We start from the raw sequence: 23,332 nt of genomic DNA, 5'->3' as shown, positions 1-23,332 counted from the left end.
AATGCATATATCTAAGTATCACTTTCCAGAAGAAAGCTAAGATCATATATAATTTTAGTTTTATCAGTTAATCATAAGTTTTATAAACCAAGACATGATAATGATTTGTGGGTGTTTTTATTTATTTTAATTTTAATAAATCTTTATTGTTCTGATTATTACAATTGTTCCTCTTTTTCCCCCCCATAGCTCCCCTCCACCCGGTTCCCATCCCGCCCTCTGCCCTTACCCCCCCAACTGTCCTCATCCATAGGTGCACGACTTTGGTCCAGTCTCTTCCCGCACCCCTATACCCCTTTCCCCCCGAGAATTGTCAGTCCACTCCCTTTCTATGCCCTTGATTCTATTATATTCACCAGTTTATTCTGCTCATCATATTTTTTATTCACTTGATTTTTAGATTCACTTGTTGATAGATATGTATTTGTTGTTCATAATTTTTATCTCTACCTTTTTCTTCTTCTTCCTCTTCTTAAAGAATACCTTTCAGCATTTCATATAATACTGGTTTGGTGGTGATGAACTCCTTTAGCTTTTTCTTATCTGTGAAGCTCTTTATCTGCCCTTCAATTCCGAATAATAGCTTTGCTGGGTAGAGTAATCTTGGTTGTAGGTTCTTGCTATTCATCACTTTGAGTATTTCTTGCCACTCCTGTCTGGCCTGCATAGTTTCTGTTGAGAAATCAGCTGACAATCATATGGGTGCTCCCTTGTAGGTAACTGTTTTTCTCTTGCTGCTTTTAATATTCGCTCTTTGTCTTTTGCTCTTGGCATTTTAATTATGATGTGTCTTGGTGTGGTCCTCTTTGGATTCCTTTTGTTTGGGCTTCTGTGGGCTTCCTGGACTTGTAAGTCTATTTCTTTCACCAGGTGGGGGAAGTTTTCTGTCATTATTTCTTCAAATAGGTTTTCAGTATCTTGCTGTCTCTCTTCTTCTGGCAACCCCATAATTCAGATGTTGGTACGCTTGAAGTTGTCCCAGAGGCTCCTTACACTATCTTCATATTTTTGGATTCTTTTTTCTTTTTGCTTTTCCAGTTGGGTGTTTTTTGCTTCTTTGTATTTCAAATCTTTGACTTGATTCTTGTGATCCTCTAGTCTGCTGTTGGATCTCTGTATATTATTTTTTATTTCAGTCAGTGTATGCTTAATTTCTAGTTGGTCCTTTTTCATATCCTCAAGGTTCTTGCTAAATCTATCAGCCTTTTCTAGAAAATTCTTGAAAAACCTTATAACTGTGGTTTTGAACTCTATATCCAGTCATTTGCTTTCCTCCATTTCTTTCATTTGTGGCCTGTTTCTTTCTCTCTACATTTTGGCTGCTTCCCCAAGTTGATAGAGTGGCTTTGTGTGCTAGGTGTCCTATATGGCCCAGTGGCTCAGCCTCCCCAGTTACCTGAGGTGGACACTATTGTGCACCCCTTTGTGAGCTGTGTGCACAGTCTTGTTTTAGTTAAGCCTTGATTGTTGTTGGTATCACAGGGAGGAATTGGCCTCCAGACCAAGTGGCTGTGAGGATCAGCTGTGTCTACAATGGGAGAACTTCTGTGCTGGAGACACCCTTATAAGACAAGACTTGCTTCAGTGGGGCTTTGGTGCTCACTGAGTCTGCCCCCTGAGTGTGTCCCTTATGGATCTGAAGAGTTGTAATCTGGATGGTGCTACTCTGACCCCTGGGTACAGTGGCTCTTGGATCTCCAAGGAGGTGCTAATTTAGCCTCTGCCTGAGGCCACCCAACAGGAGCTATGGAGAGATCTGCAGATTCCTCTTCTTTGTTTGGGTTTTGGGGGTGCCCAGATGAGGCCCAGCTGTGAAGCAATGCAAGCTGCTGTGGGGCCTTGGGCCTTCTTTTGGATGTTCTGGGTCTCACTGACTCAGCTGCAGTTTGTTAGATAAGTTTAGATTTCAAAAGACCAGACCATTCATATGCAAAAGCCTCTGCGCACAGCTTGGATGGGGCAGAGTCTCAGGGAGGAGCAAACAGCAATGGCTTCCCCCTGGGTCTCAGCGTTCCTTGGTAATTGCTGCAAGCACCTCTGAGAGAAAGCCGCCCTCGAGTTCCGCCCGCTGCCAGTCAGTTCAGTTTCTCCCCGTATGAATCTGGGTCCCCAGGGTCTCGCCCAGAACTGGAGTTCAGAGCAGCCGGGAGCTTTTGTCTCCCTCCAGCTTGAAAAAGATAGCCATGTACTCAGATGCCAGCCCTCTCCGCACGCACGCCTCCATGCCTCTGCCTTTACTTCCACAGCTCCTCTGAGTCTCAGTGTGCTTTGATCTTTCCTTCTAGTTGTAGAATTTCCACTCAGCTAGCCCTCCTGTGGGTCTGGATGATGTCCGTTTTGTCTTTTAGTTGTAGTTCTGAAGTTGTTGTGCGAGGCAACAGTTCAGGTGTTTACCTATGCCGCCATCTTGGTTTCTCTGATTTGTGGGTGTTCTTAGAGCACGAACTCATAGTGAATCCCACAGAACTAAATTTCATAGTAAAAGATAACTGAGCTTATTATAATTTGCTCTTATAAAAAGCTTTTATTGTAGCTGTACTTTATAAACAAAAACAGACTTTAAAAATTGAGAGCTGACTTAATAACGTAATCTGTGTCTGCAGAATATTGTAGCCCACCTTGTCAACATGGTGGCACCTGCTTGGCTGGAAACCTCTGTACTTGTCCTTATGGTTTTGTGGGACCAAGGTGCAAAACAAGTAAGCAAAGCTCTTGTGGACTCATACAATGAAACTGCTCCTTTGAACTGTTGATGGCTTTAATGCTAATTGATATAAACCCAAACCCCAAGGAAAAACCACACATTTGTGATTTATTATGACAGTTACCATTCAGCATACTACTGAGAGTGCTGGGTGTCAAAACTAAATTAAAAGTTTCTTCTTATAAGCAACTCTGTTTTTGGCCTTATTCATGACCATTTCTCCATTTTTTTTAGATGACAGGAATTCAGTTTGTTGAATTACATATAAATTTACCTCATTTAATTTATGCCTATGATTACTTTCATTAGTAAGTAATAATTTTTCCAAATGGCCATTTCTTGTTTACCATTCAGCTCAATGGTTTCCTACTTTTCCCATCTCTATCAGCAAAATAAGTAAAATAAAAAAAGTTGATGTGAGAAATGGAAACCTTGTAAAGCCAAAGGAAAAATTATTTTTATCTTTCTTTCTGATCTTATTCATTGAAGATGTAATAGGCAGTTATGAGCTAACCAGGTAATAATCAATAATATTACCAATTCCAAGCCTAATCTACCTTTCTTTTATTTGTGTCCTATGATCTTAGTGGTTTGTAACAAGCACTGTGAAAATGGAGGTGAATGCCTTACACCAGATGTTTGCCAGTGCAAGCCTGGCTGGTATGGACCCACCTGCAGTACAGGTGAAATAAAAGTATTTTCAATAAATGTCAGTTAAAAGAAAATTTAAATGCATCAATGTCCTAAAGACTTGCACCCCAAAACATAAAACTAATCTGACAAGATTGGTATGAAGTTTTTATTTCAGAAATATTTTTAAAAACCTATCATCTTCATTCTTTTTTCTTCTTATATTAAACCATAGACTGTTTAACAGCTTTATTGTCATCCAATCTGACCAATACTTTTTTTATTTTTGCTTTTATATTTTCTTCACCCACTTGCCTCATGGTGGAGAGAGACATATCTGTGTTGCATCTTCTAGATCTCAAATTGTTGTGGGATTTTTTTTAAATCACAGACATTCTATTTCATTAAACATTCAAGCAATTTTGAGTTAAGTGGGCACCATCAAATGAATTCATTTATCACCAAACCAGGCTTACTTCTTGGCAGCAGTATTTGCAATTATCTATGTTTAATCTAATACATTGTATTCTAATGACTTTTTTCTCTCTCAAAGTATGTTGACTCTAGACTCTGGATTCCAATTTACAGGCTGCTGTTGTTCCTTGTGATTAAGCCCCTATCCAGTGGTCGGCAAACTCATTTGTCAACAGAGTGGCAAACAGCGGCTCTAGAGCCGAATGTGGCTCGCGAGCCGCAGTTTGCCAACCACTCTCTAATGACTTTTTTCAACATAGATTTAATTCAATATTTGTAGCTTGCCAACTATTTGTGAAGCATAATGCAAAGGAAAAACAAAGATCAATTTGATTTTGCCCTGCTTTTAAGGAGCATATCATTAGTGAAGGAGAACAGGATTGCATTATTAAAAAGACTCTGATACAAGTTGAGTTATAATAAATTATGTAATTAATGTACAGTTTCTTGGAAGCAGAGAAGAGGAATATTAATTTTGGCAAGTCAGTTTGGAGGGAAAAGGGTTTCACTCATATGTGGGGTATAAAACAAAAAGCAACAATTGAACAAACAAAATAAACAAACTTGCAGATACAGACAACAGAATGGTGGTTACCAGAGGGGAAGGAGGTTGGGGAAGAATGAAGAAGTAAAGGGTGTCAAGTATATGGTAATGGGAGGAGACTGGGTGGTGAGTACACAATGCAGTATTCAGATGTTGTATTATAAAATTATACACTTGAAATTTATACTAGTATGTTATTAACCCAATAGATTAATTTTTAAAAAGAAAAATGTAATTGGGGTACCTTTTAAAATGAAGCAAAGGTAAAGAAGCAAAAACGAAGATTGTTTTTTAGTGTGCTAGGACTTGAGTACAGTGTTCCTTATAAATTGGGGAGGAGACTTAAAGAGGTCCACATGGCCACTTGTACTTGAGCAAATTACAGACCATCCTGTTTGAGCTTTTGAATTGCCTTCTCCTAACTTCTAGTCATTCTTTCAGCTTAACAAGGGCATTCTGAATTCTAACCACAGTCTCCACAGTCTTAGCTTGGTATTATTTGTAAGTTTGATGAACAGACTTTAGAAACTATTACCCAGTTATTTTATTCCTCTTATATTTGGCAAATTCTAACTAATTATAAGTTATGGGTTTAATATGCAGTAAAAATAAAATATTTCATTATGCACTATTTTGCACTTCCATGCAGCTTTCATTTTTTTTTATTAAGGTATTATATGTGTACATATCTTACCATTGCCCCCCCCCCACCCCACTCCCATACATGCCTCACCCCCCAATGTTTTGAATCCGTTGGTTACTCTTATATACAAGCATATAAGTCCTTCAGTTGATCTCTTATTTCCCCCACCTCTCCCTAACCTTACTGCTGTAATCTGACAGTCTGTTTGATGCTTTACTGCCTCTGTATCTATCTTTTTGTTCATCAGTTTATAATGTTTTTCATTATCCCCAAATGAGTGAGATCATGTGGTATTTTTCTTTCATTGACTGGCTTATTTCACTTAGCATAATGTTCTCTAATTCCATCCAGGTGCCTACAAATGGTAGTAATTCCTTCTTTTTTATGGCAGCATAGTATTCCATTGTGTAGATGTACCATAGTTTTCTGATCCAGTCATCTGCTGATGGGCACTTAGGCTGTTTCCAAATCTTAGCTATGGTAAATTGTGCTGCTATGAACATAGGGGTGCATATATCCTTTCTTTTTTTTTAAATAATAAAACTTTTATGGTCTCTCTCCTCCCGGCTGTTCATTAGCTTTGTGTGACCCTGTTTGCCTCAATGGTGGTTCCTGTAATAAGCCAAACACTTGCCGCTGTCCAAATGGATTCTTTGGTGCACAGTGTCAGAATGGTAATTATTCTTTCTTTATAAATAAAAAGGCTAAGGGGAAGTTAGACATAAACAGAGATCTGAGTAAATACAAAGAGACAAATTCCAAAGGGAAGATGCTATTTCGTGTGTTTTTTTCTCTATTTCTTATGATGTTGCAAGTCTGGCCACCAAAGGACCACTTCATAGAAACGTTATCAAAGTTATGATGAACAATGATTATATTTATTCAGCATATATTAGGCTCACAACTATGGCAGTTGTCTGCACAGTTTTATAGAACCAAGGTGTAAAACAAATAAGCAAAGTTTTCTTGCAGTCTGTTATAATGAAATGATGTCATTTTGTTGCATCCACAGCAAAAACATTTGACTTTTGCTCCATTTATTGTTCACTTTTATCTCATGATCTCTCTTGACTTTAGTTTTATTAAACATTTATGAAGAGCCAGATGTGCACAGCACTATGCAAGGCGATACGTGAACATAAAGATGCATCATTACCCCTTTATGGCCTGTTATTTTAATACTTTCCCTCATAATGTTAATGCTATGGGTTTTTCAGAATAGTGGGCATGCCTGAAGCAGTCAGTGTAGACATGAATTAATGTCAATAAATGAAATTTAAAAATGCATCTTCTAATCTTCCTATTTTTTATCTAATGCAAAGTGTAGGGTAGATTTTTTAGTAAAAGCATGTCAGAACACGTCATAACTTAATTCCTGAAATATATACTTTTTTTGTCCTGTTACACTTTGATTTTATTCCAATTTTTTATTTGGGTGTTGGCTAGAAGTATTAGGTGGCAACTGAGGTGGAGAAAAAGAGCATCATTTTAATACTAGATATGTGCACATTGGAAATGAGTTCCTGTAATTCAAATTTCCTATAAGAAACCAAATAGCAAAAGAGAAGAAAGTAAAGACAGAGATAAGGCAAATCTTGAAAATTAGGAGACTATGTTGAAGCCCATGTTTATGAGTTATAGGTATAATGTTGAGTGGAGAATGTAAGAAAGGAAATGAAAAGCTTACATCTCTTATACTACTTTTTAATTTTATTTTCTAAAATTTTAAAATATATTTTTATTGATTTCAGAGAGGAAGGGAGAGGGAGAGAAAGAAGCATCAATGATGAGAGATATCATTGATCGACTGCCTCCTGCAGGTCCCTTACTGGGGATTGAGCACAAAACCTAGGCATGTGCCCTGACCGGGAATAGAACCATTACCTCCTGGTTCATAGGTCGAAGCTTAATCACCGAGCCACATTGGCCGGGCAGTTCTCTAAAATTTATATGCATGCCCTAGCTAGTTTTGCTCAGTGGATAGAGCGTCAGCCTGAAGACTGCAAGGTCCCAGGTTCAATTCCAGTCAAGGGTACATGCCCGGGTTGTGCTCTTGATCCCCAGTAGGGGGCGTGCAGGAGGCAGCCAATCAATGATTCTCTCTCATCATTCATGTTTCTATCTCTCTCTCCCTCTCCTTCTCCCTTTCTCTCTGAAATCAATAAAAAATATTTTTTAAAAAATAAAATAAAATTTATATGCCAACCATTAACTGGGAAAGAGGAAAATCTCTAAATTATCAAGTAGAACTAAAAATTATATATAGCCTGGCTGATGTGGCTCAGTAAATAGAAATAATTTTATATCGTATAAAGATTAAGAAGCAGAAAATATGAGTATTTCTCCCTAATAAAAAGTAGCAACAGCCCTAGCCAGTTTGGCTAAGTGGATAGAGCGTTGGCCTATGGACTGAAGGGTCCCGGGTTTGATTCCAGCCAAGGGCATGTACCTAGGTTGCAAGTGGAGGCTCCAGTTGGGGCACATGCAGAGGCAACCAATCGATGTGTCTCTCCCCCTCCCTTACACTCTCTCTGAAAATCAATGGAATGAATATACTCAAGTGAAGATTAAAAACAACAACAACAAAACAGCAATAAAGACATCAGAGAAAGTAGACTCAAGCATTAACCAGGAAAAGCTCCGTCTAAAATAATGAAAAGTATCCATTTGTTAAAATAATTCAGTTATATTGCTTTTATTCATAAAGTGCTACATTATTTTTACTTATAAATCCATTAGAAATCAGGTGAATTTTTCTTACAGTGTTTGGAAATAAAGCAGCTATTTAAGATGGATCTAATTCAAATGGGAAGTGAGTCTGCAACATCCCTATTATCAAAACCGGACAGAAATAATCTTAAATCCTATATATAAGATTAAGAAGCAGAAAATATAAGAGTATTTCTCCATAATAAAAAATAGCAACAGCCCTCGCCATTATTTGACATTCATTTTTAAAACACAAACTAAAATTTATTTATCATTTAGGAAAAATTAAATTTAAAATTGCCTGTGTATTATTATTTTTAAAACAACCACATTTAATTGTCATATCTGGAAGAAACAAAGCAATATGATAAATATTAGATTCTGAACTTCATAGAACACACACACACACACACACACACACACACACACACACACATATATATGGAGAGAGAGAGAGAGGGAGAGAGAGAGAGAGAGAGAAGATACTACAGTATGTTCAAGATTACCCAATAAATATTCCTAACAAAGCCAAGGATTTGTTGTTTAAAAGATTTTTACCAAACAGTCATAGAAAAGTCACATATAAAGCTCTGCATTCATTACTTCTGTAGGTATTTAAAAGTTAAAGTATTTTCCAAATATTATGTGACAGATTATTCAAATTTTTCTGATTTCCACAGGAACAGAAACATTCTTACACAGAGCTAGGTTTTGACTTATTTTCTTGTTTTTGATCAGATCATTTCATTCTTTACTTAAAGTGTGGTAAAACAAAAGATAAGGTTCATAATATGTGCACTATAATACCAAAGACTCCATTTGTTATGACCAATTCCCCAATACATTGCAAACTGTGCTAACCCACTAGCAGCTTATAGCTCCAAGAATTGTATTTTGATTTAGAAGGGGTGATTTTAGTACTCACAGTTGTGATCTTTTATTTTAATAGCACATCCCTCTGCCTTATGGCCCCACAGATAACAAGCACACGATGCAATATGTAATATATAACAACTGAATGTGTAATATTCACAGATTGCTACCATGTATTCTTTTAGCTATCTGTCACCCTCCCTGTAAGAATGGTGGCCACTGCGTGAGAAATAATGTGTGCACCTGTCGTGAAGGATACACTGGTAGGAGATGCCAAAAAAGTAAGACACCACTACATGTATTTGCCAACTACAGGTAAATCAAACACATTAAATAGCTAAACTATTGCTATTTAAGACCTGACATTTCATCTTTTTACCTTAAGGTATCTGTGATCCCATATGCATGAATGGAGGAAAATGTGTGGGACCAAACATTTGCTCTTGTCCTTCTGGTTGGAGAGGGAAACACTGCAACACACGTAAGAGGAATACTCAATGCTAACACCTCCATTATCTTGTGAATATGAACTCGAATTTAAGACAAAGAACATTTTCCTTGTTTTTATTTTTGCTTTATTTGTTTCTATTTTAAGTGACATCTTTTTTTAAAAAAATAGAAATCTGAGTAAAATTCCAAATCCTTTCAACTTATTCTTTCAATTTAGCAGAGGAAGCAGATATATTGTATTTTCCAGTCTGTCCACTACGATTGCCAGGATAAATAGCCAGTCTTTAAGTCATGGTCTTCTAGTTTTAAACAGGAGTCAGGAGAAGGTTTTAAAAAACTACTAATTCCATGGGTCCCATCTCAGACCAACCAATTTAGAACCTCCCAAGGTGGGGTGCCACTGCTTTTAAGCTGGATTAGTTTTTTTTTTTTTCTTTTCTTTTTTTTTAAATAAATCTTTATTCAGATTATTACAATTATTTCTCCTTTTTCCCCCCATAGCTCCCCTCCACCCATTTCCCACCCCACCTTCTGCCCTTACCTCCCCCCCACTGTCCTCATCCATAGGTGTATGATTTTTGTCCATTCTCTTCATGAACCCCCCATACCCCTTTCCCCCTGAGAATTATCAGTCCACTCCCTTTCTATGCCCCTGATTCTATTATATTCACCAGATTATTCTGTTCCTCAGGTTTTTAATTCACTTGATTTTTAGGTTCGCTTGTTGATAGATATGTATTTGTTGTTCATAATTTTTCTCTTTACGTTTTTCTTCTTCCTCTTCTTTAAGAATACCTTTCAGCATTTCATATAATACTGGTTTGGTGGTGATGAACTCCTTTAGCTTTTTCTTATCTGTGAAGCTCTTTATCTGCCCTTCAATTCTGAATGATAGCTTTGCTGGGTAGAGTAATCTTGGTTGTAGGTTCTTGCTATTCATGACATTGAAAATTTCTTGCCACTCCCGTCTGGCCTGCATAGTTTCTGTTGAGAAGTCAGCTGACAGTCGTATGGGTGCTCCCTTGTAGGTAATTAACTGTTTTTCTCTTGCTGCTTTTAATATTCTCTCTTTGTCTTTTGCTCTTGGCATTTTAATTATGATGTGTCTTGGTGTGGTCCTCTTTGGATTCCTTTTGTTTGGGGTTCTGTGGGCTTCCTGGACTTGTAAGTCTATTTCTTTCACCAGGTGGGGAAAGTTTTCGGTCATTATTTCTTCAAATAGGTTTTCAGTATCTTGCTCTCTCTCTTCTTCTGGCACCCCCATAATTCTGATGTTGGTACGCTTGAAGTTGTCCCAGAGTCTTCTTACATTATCTTCAACTTTTTGGATTTTTTTTTTTGCTTTTTGCTTTTTCGGTTGAGTGTTTTTTGCTTCTTTGTATTTCAATTCTTTGACTTGATTCTTGTGATCCTCTAGTCTGCTGTTGGATCTCTGTATAATATTTTTTATTTCAGTCAGTGTATGTTTAATTTCTAGTTGGTCCTTTTTCATATCTTCGAGGGTCTCGTTATATTTATCGGCCTTTTCTAGGATATTCTTAAAAAGTCTTATAACGGTGGTTTTGAATTCTATATCCAGTCGTTTGTTTTCCTCCATTTCTTTCGTTTGTGATCTGATTCTTTGACCCCGCATTTTCACTGATTCCCTGAGTTGGTAAGGTAGATATTTGTGCTAGGTTTCCAATATGGCCCAGTGGGTCTGCTTCCCCAGTTAACCTGAGGTGGACACTCTTGGTGCACCCCTTTGTGGACTGTGTGTACAGCCTTGTTGTAATTAAGTCTTTATTGTTGTTGGTATCACTGGGAAGAATTGACCTCCGGGTCCGTTGGCTGTAAGGATCAGCTGTGTCTATGCTGGGAGAAGCCCGGTGCTGGAGACAGCCCTATAGGATTAGACTTGCCAAATTGCAATAGCCTCTGTGCTCAGCTTGGATGGGGTGGAGCCTCAGTCTTGGCTTCCTGTCAGCCCCGCCCCTGCGCGCACGTGCGCTTTCAGTCCTCCGCCTTCCCCAGCTCGAGTCTCCGCCTGAGAGTCCAGACTCCCCCCACAAGAGCGTGGGTCCCCAGGGGCTCGCCTGGAACCGGGGTTCACTGCAGTCAGAACTGGGGCTCAGTGCATTCAGGATCCTCTGACTCCCTTCCACTAGGGAAAGCCTATGGCGACCTCCGCAGCCTTTGTGCGCACTGGCCCGCGTGCACCTTCAGACTTCTGCCTTCCCCAGCTCCCGAGTCTCCGCCCGAGAGTCCAGACTCCCCCCGTAAGAGCGTGGGTCCCCAGGGGCTTGCCTGGAACTGGGGTTCAGTGCAGTCAGAACTGGGGTTCAGTGCGGTCGGGGGCTTCCTTCCCCCTTCCGCCAGAGGAAGTCAGCCAGGCTCTCAGCCGCCCTTCCTCTCTGCGCGCACAAAGCCCCTTTGCCGTACCTCCAATTCTCTGTGAGCTTTTCTCCTTCCTTCTAGTTGTAGAATTTTCACTCAGCCTGCTTTCCTGTGGTTCTGGATGGTGTCCGTTCTTTTAGTTGTAGTTTTGAAATTGTTGTGCGAGGCAGCAGTTCAGGTGTTTACCTATGCCGCCATCTTGGTTTCATGGATTAGTTTTTTAAATGATAGCAGCTCTCCTCGTTCAAATATTATTTTTTTCCTTTTTATAAATTATTAGTTAAAATGAGCAGCTATGATAACATATTGGTCAAAGAGAAAAATGAGAAGCAAAATGATGTCTAATAATTGGAGGCAAGTTAAATCACTATGCACTTTATCAATGGAACATTATGCAACCATTAAAATCAAGAATAAGTAGTGACATTGGAAATATTCTGGATAAAATGTTAAGGGAAAAGACCCTTTCATCACTGACTTTTAACTGTCATTTTATTTCTCTAATGAGCACTTTTGTGTTTTATGATAGGATTTGTTTAGTAAATCATATTTTTGACTTGTTTATGTTTCTATTTGCAGCTATCTGCGTTCAGAAATGTATAAATGGTGGTGAATGCATTGCTCCCAGTATATGCCATTGTCCTGCCACCTGGGAAGGAATGCAGTGTCAAATACGTAAGCCTACAGCATTCATTTTCTATGATAGATTCTGAATCTCAATCTGTTATATTGATTAGCCAGAGAGCAGGGAAGAACCAAACAGCCATCTTGGGTTTCCCATAGCCCCTACTATTTGTTTAATTTACAACCACTGTTTATCCATACAATATACCCTAGAAGTTTTCATCACTAATTTTACGATGCTTCCCATGCAATTTCAAATATTTTGAGGTATTCCAGGGGCCCTTCTGAAATACTGCCAAGTTATTCCTACATATATTGAGATTGTAAACCCTTAAAACTCAATTTCTAGCAAGACTCTGAGACCCGAGAATTGAGAGCTTCTTTGTGCCCGGGGGACTGCACCCGGGGGCCCAGCAGCTGTCACCATGCCACAAAATGAGTATATTGAGTTACCCCGGAAGCTCTATGTATATCGTTTGGATTACCATGAGAAAAAGAGAAAGAAGGAAGGTCGAGAAGTTCATGAACGTTCAAAGAAGGCAAAAGAAGATGATTGGTCTGAAGACTAAGCTCTACCATAAACAGCGCCATGCTGAGAAAACACAAATGAAAAAGACTATCAAGATGCATGAAAAACGAAACACCAAACAAAAGAATGACGAAAAGACTCCACAAGGAGCAGTACCTGCGTATCTACTGGACAGAGGGACAGTCCTGAGCTAAAGTACTTTCCAATATGATTAAACAAAAAGGGAAAGAGAAAGTGGTAAAATGGGAAGTCCCTCTGCCCAAAGTTCGTGCCCAGGGAGAAACAGAGGTATTAAAAGTTATTCGAACAGGAAAGGGAAAGAAAAAAGCATGGAAGAGGATGGTTACTAAAGTCTGCTTTGTTGGAGATAACTTTACTCGAAAACCACCTAAATATGAAAGATTCATTAGGTCAATGGACTTAGGTTTCAAGAAGGCCCATGTAACACATCCTGATCTGAAAGCTACCTTTTGCTTGCCAATACTTGGTGTAAAGAAGAATCCCTACTCCACACTTTATACAACTTTGGGTGTTATTATCAAAGGTGCTGTCATCGAGGTGAATGTGAATGAGTTGGGCCTTATGACACTAGGAGGCAAGGTTATTTGGGGAAAATATGCCCAGGTTACCAACAGTCCTGAAAATGATGGGTGCATAAATGCAGTCTCCCTGGTTTGACAGCAGTTTCATACAAGTAACTCTGTAATTGTTGAAGACTGTGCACCAATCAGGAAAACTCCTTTACTGTGATGTTTCTGAGTGCTATCAAACAGCTTATATGTCTGTAGTCATCAAGAGAATTATTTATTCTATTGTAAAGAACATTAAAATGGCCCAGTTTTACAAACTGGTCTTTATTTTGGGGTCTGTTTATCACTTAGATGTTCATGAAATTGAATGATTAAAAAAGCAATTATAGCAAAAAAACAACAAAAACTCAATTTCTAATAAAAATAAGCAATTAGCACCCTTTGGCTTGTACATTTTATAACCTCTAGAAACATTATTTATAGACCTAAAAGTCAATTACTAACAAGGAATTATTTTTTTAAAACTGGACAAAATAAATGTCTGTTTTACTTGAACCAACAAACTTAAGGTAGCTTTTATTTACTAAGGATTAATCTTAGATCCCATGAACTTGAAAAGCATTTGAGTTAGCTTCTATATTTCTGAGACTTTTAGAAGTCTTACAAGCCCTCACCTTTGAATTAATTTTAAACAATACCATCCAGAAGTAGAAAATTATCTCACATTTACAACATGGACAGACACAAACAGAAACCGTTTGACCATTAGAATAACTCACTAGCTTATAAAAGGACAACTGAATCCAAATTTTCCCTGGAGGCATTTACAATTTACATTGTAAATTCCATGACAAGTCAAGTTCCAAATGACCATCCCCCTTTTAAAATTAGGACAGCCCTGGCCAGCATGGTTCAGTGGTTAGAGCATCGGCCTATGCACCGGAGGGTTGTGGGTTTGATTCCCGGTGAAGGGCATGTACCTGGGTTCAGGTCCAATCCCTGTGCCTCCCCCTCCCCCGTGTGGGAAGCAACCAATCGATGTTCCTTTTTTAATTGTTTAGTATTACATGTCTCAACCAATCGATGTTTCTATGTCACATTGAAGTTGGTGAGAATTTTAAAAAATAAAATAAAATTAGGACAGAAAATTTTTAAAATAGGTTTTTATTGATTTTTAGGGAGAGGAAGGGAAAAGGAGAGAGGAACATCGATCAGTTGCCTCCTGCATGCTTCCTACTGGCTTTCGAGCCCCCAACCTTGGCATGTGCCCTAATCAGTATGTGCATGAATGGACACTCAACCACTGACCTACACTGGCCGGGCAGGACCGCCATTTTTAATCCTCAAAGAACTGGGTTGATACCTAAATGACATCATAGTTGAAGTATTTATCTAAATCCTCTTTTTGAAGCTTGGAGAGACCAATACATTTTCCATTCATTCTGCCTAACATTATAGCCAGCTTTTTCTAATTGTGCACAGGAAAGTTAATTTAGAACTATCAATGGATTCTCATTTCAGCCAAGTTAGGGGGTTTGTGTGCTGTTTTGTTTTTTTAAAACAAGTATATTTTTTATTTTATTTTTTTTTAAATATATTTTATTGATATTTTACAGAGAGGAAGGGAGAGGGATAGAGAGCTAGAAACATCGATGAGAGAGAGAGAGAGAAACATCGATCAGCTGCCTCCTGCACACCTCCCACTGGGGATGTGCCCGCAACCAAGGTACATGCCCTTGACCAGAATCGAACCCGGGACCCTTCAGTCCGCAGGCCGACACTCTATCCACTGAGCCAAACCGGTTTCGGCTATATTTTTTATTTTAGAGAGGAAGGGAGAGGGAGAGAGAGATACAAAGGTCAATGATGAGAGAGAATCATTGATGGGCTGCCACCTGCACACCCCACACTGGGGACTGAGCCTGCAACCCTGACCCGGAATCCAACAGCGACCTCCTGGTCCATAGGTCGATGCTCAGCCACTGAGCCACACCATTAGGGTTAAGGAGAGGCTGACGGTGGTGTGCCCTATTAGCCTCTGAGGCATGATTTCCCAGGATAGTTTTGAGACCTGCAGGTCTAGCGAAATTTTAGGGAAAACCAGCCCTATATGTATGTCTCCAGACAAGCCAAATGCAGTGGGCATCCTTTAGCCCTGCCTTACGCCCTAGAGGTAGCTTTTCCTCAGGCAATTCCACAAAAATTCGTCTTCACCTACCTGGGCAAGAGCCAGCCAGAGCTTACCTGCCGGCCCCGGAGCCACCACACTTTCTGAGGCACGGCCCCTGCCCTTGCCCTTGCCCTGGGGTGCACCCGTCCAGGGGCCGCCCGCTCCCGGCGCCCGGGGTTGGCGGTGAACTCACTTCACGCCCCAAGGCGCCCCCATCTGCCACTCTAGGTGCAGAGGGGGTGAAGTCTGAACTATCGTCACCCTTTGGCCATTTGGGTTGGGGAAACAAGTGTCCTTTCTCCTTGGGAAGGGAGAGTTGAGTCTCTCATGGACCCAGCCAAACTTTTATTTAGCCTCGCAGTGAGCAAGCAATGAAAAGGCCGAATTAAAAGCGGCACCCTTTTTTTCCTTTCCCCGGGGTATCTCAACCCTTACCCGCCTTGAGGATTTTTGAAGAACCGCTTAAATGAAGTCATGGCCTGCTTCTTAGAGCAAGGAGGCCGAGAATTCTGAGAGAAACTCACCAAGTTCGCTGGATGGGAAGCAGGAAGCGGGCCGGCTTCTTCGGATCCTGACGCACCACGTGCTGCGTGCAGGCCACGTGGCGGAAGGAACGTGCAGGCCACGTGGCGGAAGGAACGTGCAGGCCACGAGGCGGAAGGAACGTGCAGGCCACGAGGCGGAAGGAACGTGCAGACCGCGTGGCGGAAGGAACGTGCAGGCCGCGTGGCGGAAGGAACTTCCAGACCAGCAGAGAATTTTACGAGCTTCTTTGAGCCAAACTGATGTCATGTGCGGGGGAGGGGGAGGGGGACGCAATATGTCAAATGCTCCTCCATTATGTGTATCTTTTAAAATTCCCCTTTCTCAAAATGCCTTATTTCCAACTATCCAGAAACTATCTAAATATTGATAACACTTTTAAAAAATACGTTTTTATTGATTTCAGAGAAGAAAGAGATGGAGTGAGAGATAGAAACATCAATGGTGAGAGAGAATCATTGATCGGCTGCCTCCTGCAGGGGATCAGGCGGACAGCCCAGGCATGTGCCCTGACTGGGAATCGAACCGTGACCTCCTGGTTCACAGGTCAATGCTCAACCACTGAGCCATGCCAGCCCGGCTTGATGACATTTGAACAAGATGTCCTACTGCCCTTTTCAGGAAAATTGTTTAATACGTATTCCAATCCATGATGTCTGTGACGTGAACAGTGCTTCCTTAGCTGTGCGGCTTGTGCATTACACAACCTGCCCGACCATTCTCGCCAGTCCTGGTGAAAACAACCTGTAAATGTTGCCTTTATACCAAAGGGAGTATTATCTTGAATTATACCAGTTTACAGTATGAGCTATTGAAGCAGATACCTCTCTCATGAAAAGTGTCGTGATTATAAATTTACATTATGTTTATTTTTACTCAATATTATTTAAAAGCATTTCCATGTCCTTAAAAACAAACAATAAATGATATATTAAGTTCTATAATACTAACACTATAATCCACTTGACCTTTCCCCCTTATGTGGAACATTTATTTAGAAGTTATTACTATTACAAGAATTTTCTCAGAGGCTAAGATGGTGGCATAGGCAAACTCCCGTACTCACCGCCTCCCACAACCACATCAAAATTACCACTAAAATAGAGAACAACCGTCATATAGAAGTAAAGAAGAAAGCACACTGAGGCTGGTAGGAGGTACAGAGGTGCAGAACGGCTGGTCCAGCACCCACCTGTGCTGATTTTTTAATCAGGAGCGAGATCATCTCTGCGGAGGCCACCCAGAGGAGCAAGGGGTCCCAGCCCCACACCAGATGCCCAGCCCTGGGTCCTAGAGCTGGGAAAAAGTCCCCGTAACTGCAGGCTGTAAAAACCAGTGCGGATTGGGGCTCAGTGGCTGAGAGGCTGCTGGAGACCCAGCTGCTCCTCTTAAAAGGCCAGTGCACAAACTGAACTTACAACGTCTTGCTTCCTCTGAGCTCCAACACCAGGGCGAGGCTCCGGGGGACACAGACACATATGAAGAGGAATTGGATTGTCTGGCATCGGGGCAGGAACTTGGAGGCAGCTTTCTCTCAGATGGAGGTGCTCTCAGGCATCATTGTTCCTATGCTGGGACCTCCCTGGTTGGTCGCAGGGCTGACTGGCGGCCATTTCTGTTTGCTCCACCCTGGTGATTCCCTGAGAACCCCCCTCATCCTATTTACCCACCCGTCACCCCCCACGTTGTGAGCAGCAGCTTTTGCACCTAAATGGCCTCTCCTTACTCAGGGTAAAATCTGTCAAACAAGCTGCAGCTGGGTCAGGGAGCCCCAACCCAATCAATAAAAGGCCCAAGACCCGGCACCAGCACCAGCCTGCCTTGCTTCACAGCTGGGCCTCCTCTGGGCACTCCCAAACCCGATACAAAGAGGAGGAATCTGCAGATCTCTCTGTAGCTCCTGCTGGGTGGCCCTAGGCAGTGGCTGCCTTTACTCCTCCCTGGAGACCCAAGAACTAGTGTACCATTGGTCAGTGTCAGGCCATACCAGATTACAACTCTACACATCCATAAGCAATACGCTCAAGGGGCAGACTCAGTGAGCACCAAAGCCCCACTGAAGCAAGTCCTGCTCCATAGGGGTGTCTCCTGCACAGCAGCTCTCCCACTGTAGTCACAGCTGGTCCTCACAGCCAATTGGCCTGGAGGTCAATTCCTCCCAGTGCACCAACAGCAATCAAGTCTCAACTACAACAAGACTGTGCACACAAGCCCACAAAGGGGTGCACCTAGCAGGGGTGGGCAAACTTTTTGACTCGAGGGCCACAATGGGTTCTTAAACTGGACCGGAGGGCCGGAACAAAAGCATGGATGGAGTGTTTGTGAACTAATGTAAATTCAAAGTAAAGGAGCGGAGGGGAGAGCAAGAGAACCGGATAGAACAGCCGGATCCAGCCCGCGAGCCATAGTTTGCCCACAGCTGACCTAGAGTGTCTACCTCAGATGATTGAGGAGGCTGAGCCACTGCACCCTATAGGACACCTACTACACAAGGCTCAAGGAGACATAGCAGCTCTACCCAATACATAGAAACAAACACAGGGAAGCAGCCAAAATGTGGAGACAAAGAAACATGTCACAAATAAAAGGAAAGGAAGAAAGCAAACTACTGAATATAGAGTTCAAAATCATGGATATAAGGCTACTTGAGGATCTTCTAGAAACTTCCAAGGGACTTAGTGAAACTTTCAAGGATCTTAGTGAGAATGCCAAAAAAAAAAAAAAAAAAAAAATGGAAGAGGACCAGTGAGAAATCAAGCATACACTGACTGAAATAAAGAATAATATATAGGGATTCAACAGTACACTAGAGGATCCTGAGAATCAAACCAACAATTTGAAAATATGAGGAAGCAAAAAACAGCCAACCAGAAGAGCACAAAGAAAAAATAATCCAAAAATATGAAGATAGTGTAAGGAGCCTCTGGGACAACTTCAAGAGTATCAACATTCACATTATGGGGGTGCCAGAAGAAGAGAAAGAGCAAGATATTGAAAACCTATTTGAAGAAATAATGACAGAAAACTTCCTCTACCTGGTGAAAGAAATAGACTTACAAATGCAGGAAGCACAAAGTCCCAACAAAAGAAATCCAAAGAGGACCACACCAAGATATACCATAATTAAAATGCCAAGGGCTAAAGACAAAGAGAAAATCTTAAAAACAGCAAGAGAAAAGCAGTTAGTTACTTACAAGGGAAAGCCCATACGACTGTCAGCTGATTTCTCAACAGAAACTATGCAGGCCAGAAGGGAGTGGCAAGAAATATTCAAAGTGATGAATAGCAAGGACATACAACCAAGATTATTCTATCTAGCAAAGCTATCATTTAGAATTGAAGGTCAGATAAAGAGCTTCACAGACAAGAAAAAGCTAAAGGAGTATCATCACCAAAGCAGTATTATATGAAATGCTGACGGGTATTCTTTAATAAGAGGAAGAAGAAGAAGAAAAAGAAAAAGATAAAAAATATGAACAACAAACTGGCAACAAATACATATCTATCAACAATTGAATCTAAAAATAAACGAATAAGAAATCTAATGAACAAAACTGGTGAATAAAATAGAATCAGAGGCATGACAATGGAACTGACTGAGGGTTCTCAGAGGGAAGGGGGAATAGAGGACAGGAAGAGATTAAGCAAAGATCTTATGTGCATATATGCAATACCTATGGACACAGACAATAGGGTGGTGAAGGCCTGGGGTGGGGCAGGACTCAGGTGGAGGGGGACTATGGGGGGAAAAAGGGACATCTGTAATAGGTTCAACAATGAAGATTTTAAAAAAAACATGCTAGAGAGGAAGTGGGTAACTAATTCAGGTAAAATTTATATAAGATGTGAACTTTTCCTACTTATAAAATAAAAATAATATTTAACTGCAAAAAAGAATTTTCTCTCGATAGGTGGGTATGTAGATAGATAGGCAGGTAGGAAGGTAGATTAGATAGATAGATAGATATTGATATATATTGAAATAGAGATATTTTTAAAATTCACTAGGAGAGATTTTAAGGAAAAATTTCTAGTACAGACACTGAAAAATTTTTAAAAATATTTTTATTGATTTCAGAGAGAGGAAGGGAGAAGAGATAGAAACATTAATGATGAGAGAGAATCATTGATTGGCTGCCTCCTGCATGCCCCCTACTGGCGATCAAGCCTGCAACCTGGGCATGTGCCCTTGACTGGAATTGAATGTGGGCTCCTTCAGTCTGTAGGCTGACGCTCTGTCCATTGAGCCAAACCAGCTAGGCCCTAGGGCTTTAGAATGTTTCCCATAGAGTTGTTTCACTTTTAACTTCTAATGATGGTATATAAAATTATCTGTTTTTCCATTCACTGGCTTGTACTGAATTGTCTTTTTAGAGTTTTTGCTAAATTATTAAAAGTAAATCATGAATTCCATCTTATGTTATTGATTTGAATCTCCTCTCTAAACCTAACAAAAAGAAGCCCAACCAATGTGGCTCAGTGGTTGTGCATCAACCTACCGACTGGGTCAAGGTTTGATTCATGGTCAGGGCACACTCCTGGGTTGCAGGCTTGATCCCCAGTAGGGGGCGTTCAGGAGGCAGCCAATTGATGATTTTCTCTTATCATTGATGTTTCTATCTCTCTCTCCAGCTCCCTTCTTTTCTGAAATCAAGATAACAAAAAGATATATTTTAAATACTTGAAAATGTAGTTAATAAAAATTTTGTGTGCTTTAGTAATGTCTTTATAGAATTGTAAAACTGTTGTATTGAGTTTTGGATAATTTATTTTTTGATGTGTGAGTGTGATTGTGTGTTTGTGTGTGTGTGTGTGTTTGCACTCTGGTTGCAGGAAGATAGATGTGCAATTATTGGTCACTCAGAGGTTCTTATGACTATTTTTATAGCTGATTCATTGAATGGCTTAAGACCGCCGGAATAGAATATATCACAAGCAATTGTGTCAAAGATGGTAATTGTAAAAATATGTGTATTGCAGCAATTTGCAATCAAAAGTGTCTTTATGGAAGCAGATGTGTACTTCCCAATGTGTGTTCTTGCCGCACTGGATATTCTGGAGTCAAATGTGAAAAGAAAAGACAGGTATTTAAAATTATAAACAGAAAACAAATATTAGATATTGACATATGCTCTCTACTCAGATATTCTACTTAGTAACTGATACCTATCTGTTAATGTTTTATTTCATTTTATTTCCAAAATAAAAAAAAAAACATACAAGGATTTTCTATTTGCCTTTAAATCTAAAAATCATATTATTTTATGTAATTATAGTTACCTTATTATTCAAAATTTAGATGTGTACCTAAGGAATTTCAATGTGTAGATACAACCATCAAATGTTATGGAGTATTTTGTGGCACTGGATCTGAAAGAGAGCAAGTATTTATATTTTGGACAAATATTAGATATAAATACCAACCTCACGGGTGTTGGGTTGGGGGGCTGAGTATGATGATTATTAGGGGGGAGGGGAGTGGGGCTAGGTAGAAGAAGGTAAAGGAGGTATAAATTGTAATGGAAGAGACTTGACTTTGGGTGGTGAACACATGATACAATATACAGATGATGTATTATACAACTAAATACCTGAAACCCATGTAATTTTATTAACCAATATCACACCAATAGAGTAAAAAAACAAAATCTATCACTTTTAAATCAATGAGTCACTATTTTGAGTAAACATTTTCAGTGCATCATATGGCACTAAAGACTTGTCAATCTTCATTCTTTTCCTTGACAGTTCTTTCTCTTTATTTGCTCTCTATTAAAATCATTTTCAAAAGAAAAAGAGTAAAAAAATAAAATAAAATAATTTTCATGGAAAGCAATAAAAAGACTATATCATTAGAATTAGGAGTTATTTGTATTTCAGAAATCAAGAAAGCAAAAGAAGAATACTAGAAGCTTCTTTAATTGCCTAGAGTTCCTGAAATTACTTGCCCCACACTTACTTTTAAGGCCAGTGCTACATAAACATATATTTTAAAAGTTTCTGTGATCATATCTTTACTCAGAAGATTAAACTGAATTTTATTTGGTCCCCAATCTTAAAATTCTAAGTATAACAGCCAATATTATAGTCCTAATTGCTACACATACCAGGGTGGCTCTAATGATTACAACAAAAATTGCAGAGCTCTCAAAAATTGCTTAAAGTTCTAATTATTATTTTAATTTAAAAAGCAATTATAAGCTGTTTAGCACTTCAAAAAGCCAAAAGGTCATGAAGTATGCTGGTATACTAGAACTTGAAAAATAATAAGGAATTTTCTTTTTGAAGTGTGATACTGAATCAGGCTGGCCCAGAGGCAAAGTAGACATATATATGTTTTTCTCCTAGCACTGTGTTCAGCCTGGAAGTGTATGACTCCCATTTTGAAAAACACAAGATCATAATACTACCATGGGTTGAAAACTAGAAACAAAAATTATTGAGTACTTATTTCATCAGCTATTGTTGAGAAAAGTAAATATAAAATCTTGAGTTCTCTCCTTTTAAAGGCAACCTAAATATATGTATTATCTTATTTTATTTGAGATTTTTATGCCACAGAAAGCCCTATGAGTTCAAAAGTTTTCAATTCCACGGTAGCATACTACAGTAGGATACTTCTCTACATTTAATTTTATGTATTTCTTTACCAACTTAATCCTTTCTCATAAGATAAATCGCAGATCATCTTCATCGCCATTAATGTTGCTCCTGAGACGGCAGCTGGAACCATATTAAAAACCAAGAAATGAGGAAAAGAGAGAACAGAGGTCATGGGGAAGAAAATGGAAAACAAAAAACAAGAAGACTAGCTCAAGGACCACATGTTCTGCTTTACTATAACTGCTCTCCCAAATTCTTTACTTCAATTTTCATTCTAGCTTTATTCTATTGCTTATTGGTGTCATCAATTTCATTTGTTTTTAATATTTCTTTGGCTCCTAAAATACGGGGGGCAGGGGGGAGTTAATTTCTCTTTAACAGGAAAAAAACAACAACTACCATTTATGGGTATTCATAGAACCATTTCGAATTTCCTCCCCGACACCTCTCTTATCCCAAAGGAGAGTTCAGGCTGGCTAAATCACTGCCTGGCCCTCTTCAAGCAGCACCCTGAGATCATGGGTGAAAAAAGATGTCATCAGATGAAGGAAAACCTTTTTGTGTTTTTTTTTTTTTTTTTTTACTTATATTTTTATTTAAAAAAAATCTTTATTGTTGAAAGTATTACATATGTCCCCTTCCCCCTCCCCCCCATTGACTCCTTCTAGCCCACCCACATCCCCAACCCAGGGCTTCAGCACCCTATTGTCTGTGTCCATGGGTGTGCATATATGCCTACAGGTTCTTTAGTTGATCACCTCCCACCCACCCACCCTCCCCCGCCTCCCCTCAGAGATTCCACACTCTGTTCCATGCTTCCATGTCTCTGGAGCTACTCCGTTCATCACTTTATTTTGTTACTTAGATTCCACATAGAGTAAGATCATGTGATACTAGTCTTTCTCTGACTGGCTTATTTCACTTAGTATC

The 23,332-nt window shown here is 39.7% G+C and overlaps 1 protein-coding gene and 1 pseudogene across 2 annotated transcripts in view; both read left to right on the top strand.

Moving 5' to 3' along the window:
* Positions 1-22,537, top strand: part of VWDE (von Willebrand factor D and EGF domains) — a gene marked incomplete at both ends in the record, with an annotated part of 62,748 nt that extends 40,211 nt beyond the window's left edge. The window contains 8 exons of the mRNA XM_080665211.1: positions 2,604-2,699; positions 3,292-3,387; positions 5,574-5,669; positions 8,763-8,858; positions 8,963-9,058; positions 11,983-12,078; positions 20,780-20,883; positions 22,472-22,537. Coding sequence (XP_080521337.1) covers positions 2,604-2,699; positions 3,292-3,387; positions 5,574-5,669; positions 8,763-8,858; positions 8,963-9,058; positions 11,983-12,078; positions 20,780-20,883; positions 22,472-22,537 — 746 coding nt within the window. The remainder of the gene's footprint in view (positions 1-2,603; positions 2,700-3,291; positions 3,388-5,573; positions 5,670-8,762; positions 8,859-8,962; positions 9,059-11,982; positions 12,079-20,779; positions 20,884-22,471) is intronic.
* LOC308247090 (ribosome biogenesis protein NSA2 homolog) lies at positions 12,453-13,234 on the top strand (annotated as a pseudogene). The gene has a single exon. The product of its transcript is annotated as a ribosome biogenesis protein NSA2 homolog (transcript).
* Positions 22,538-23,332: the final 795 nt, after the last annotated feature.

Source organism: Plecotus auritus, assembly GCF_963455305.1.
Source record: "Plecotus auritus genome assembly, chromosome: 4".
In the NCBI taxonomy this organism is placed as follows: Eukaryota; Metazoa; Chordata; class Mammalia; order Chiroptera; family Vespertilionidae; genus Plecotus; species Plecotus auritus.
Note: the sequence above shows the minus strand (reverse complement) of the source record. Positions and strands in the feature narration are given on the sequence as shown.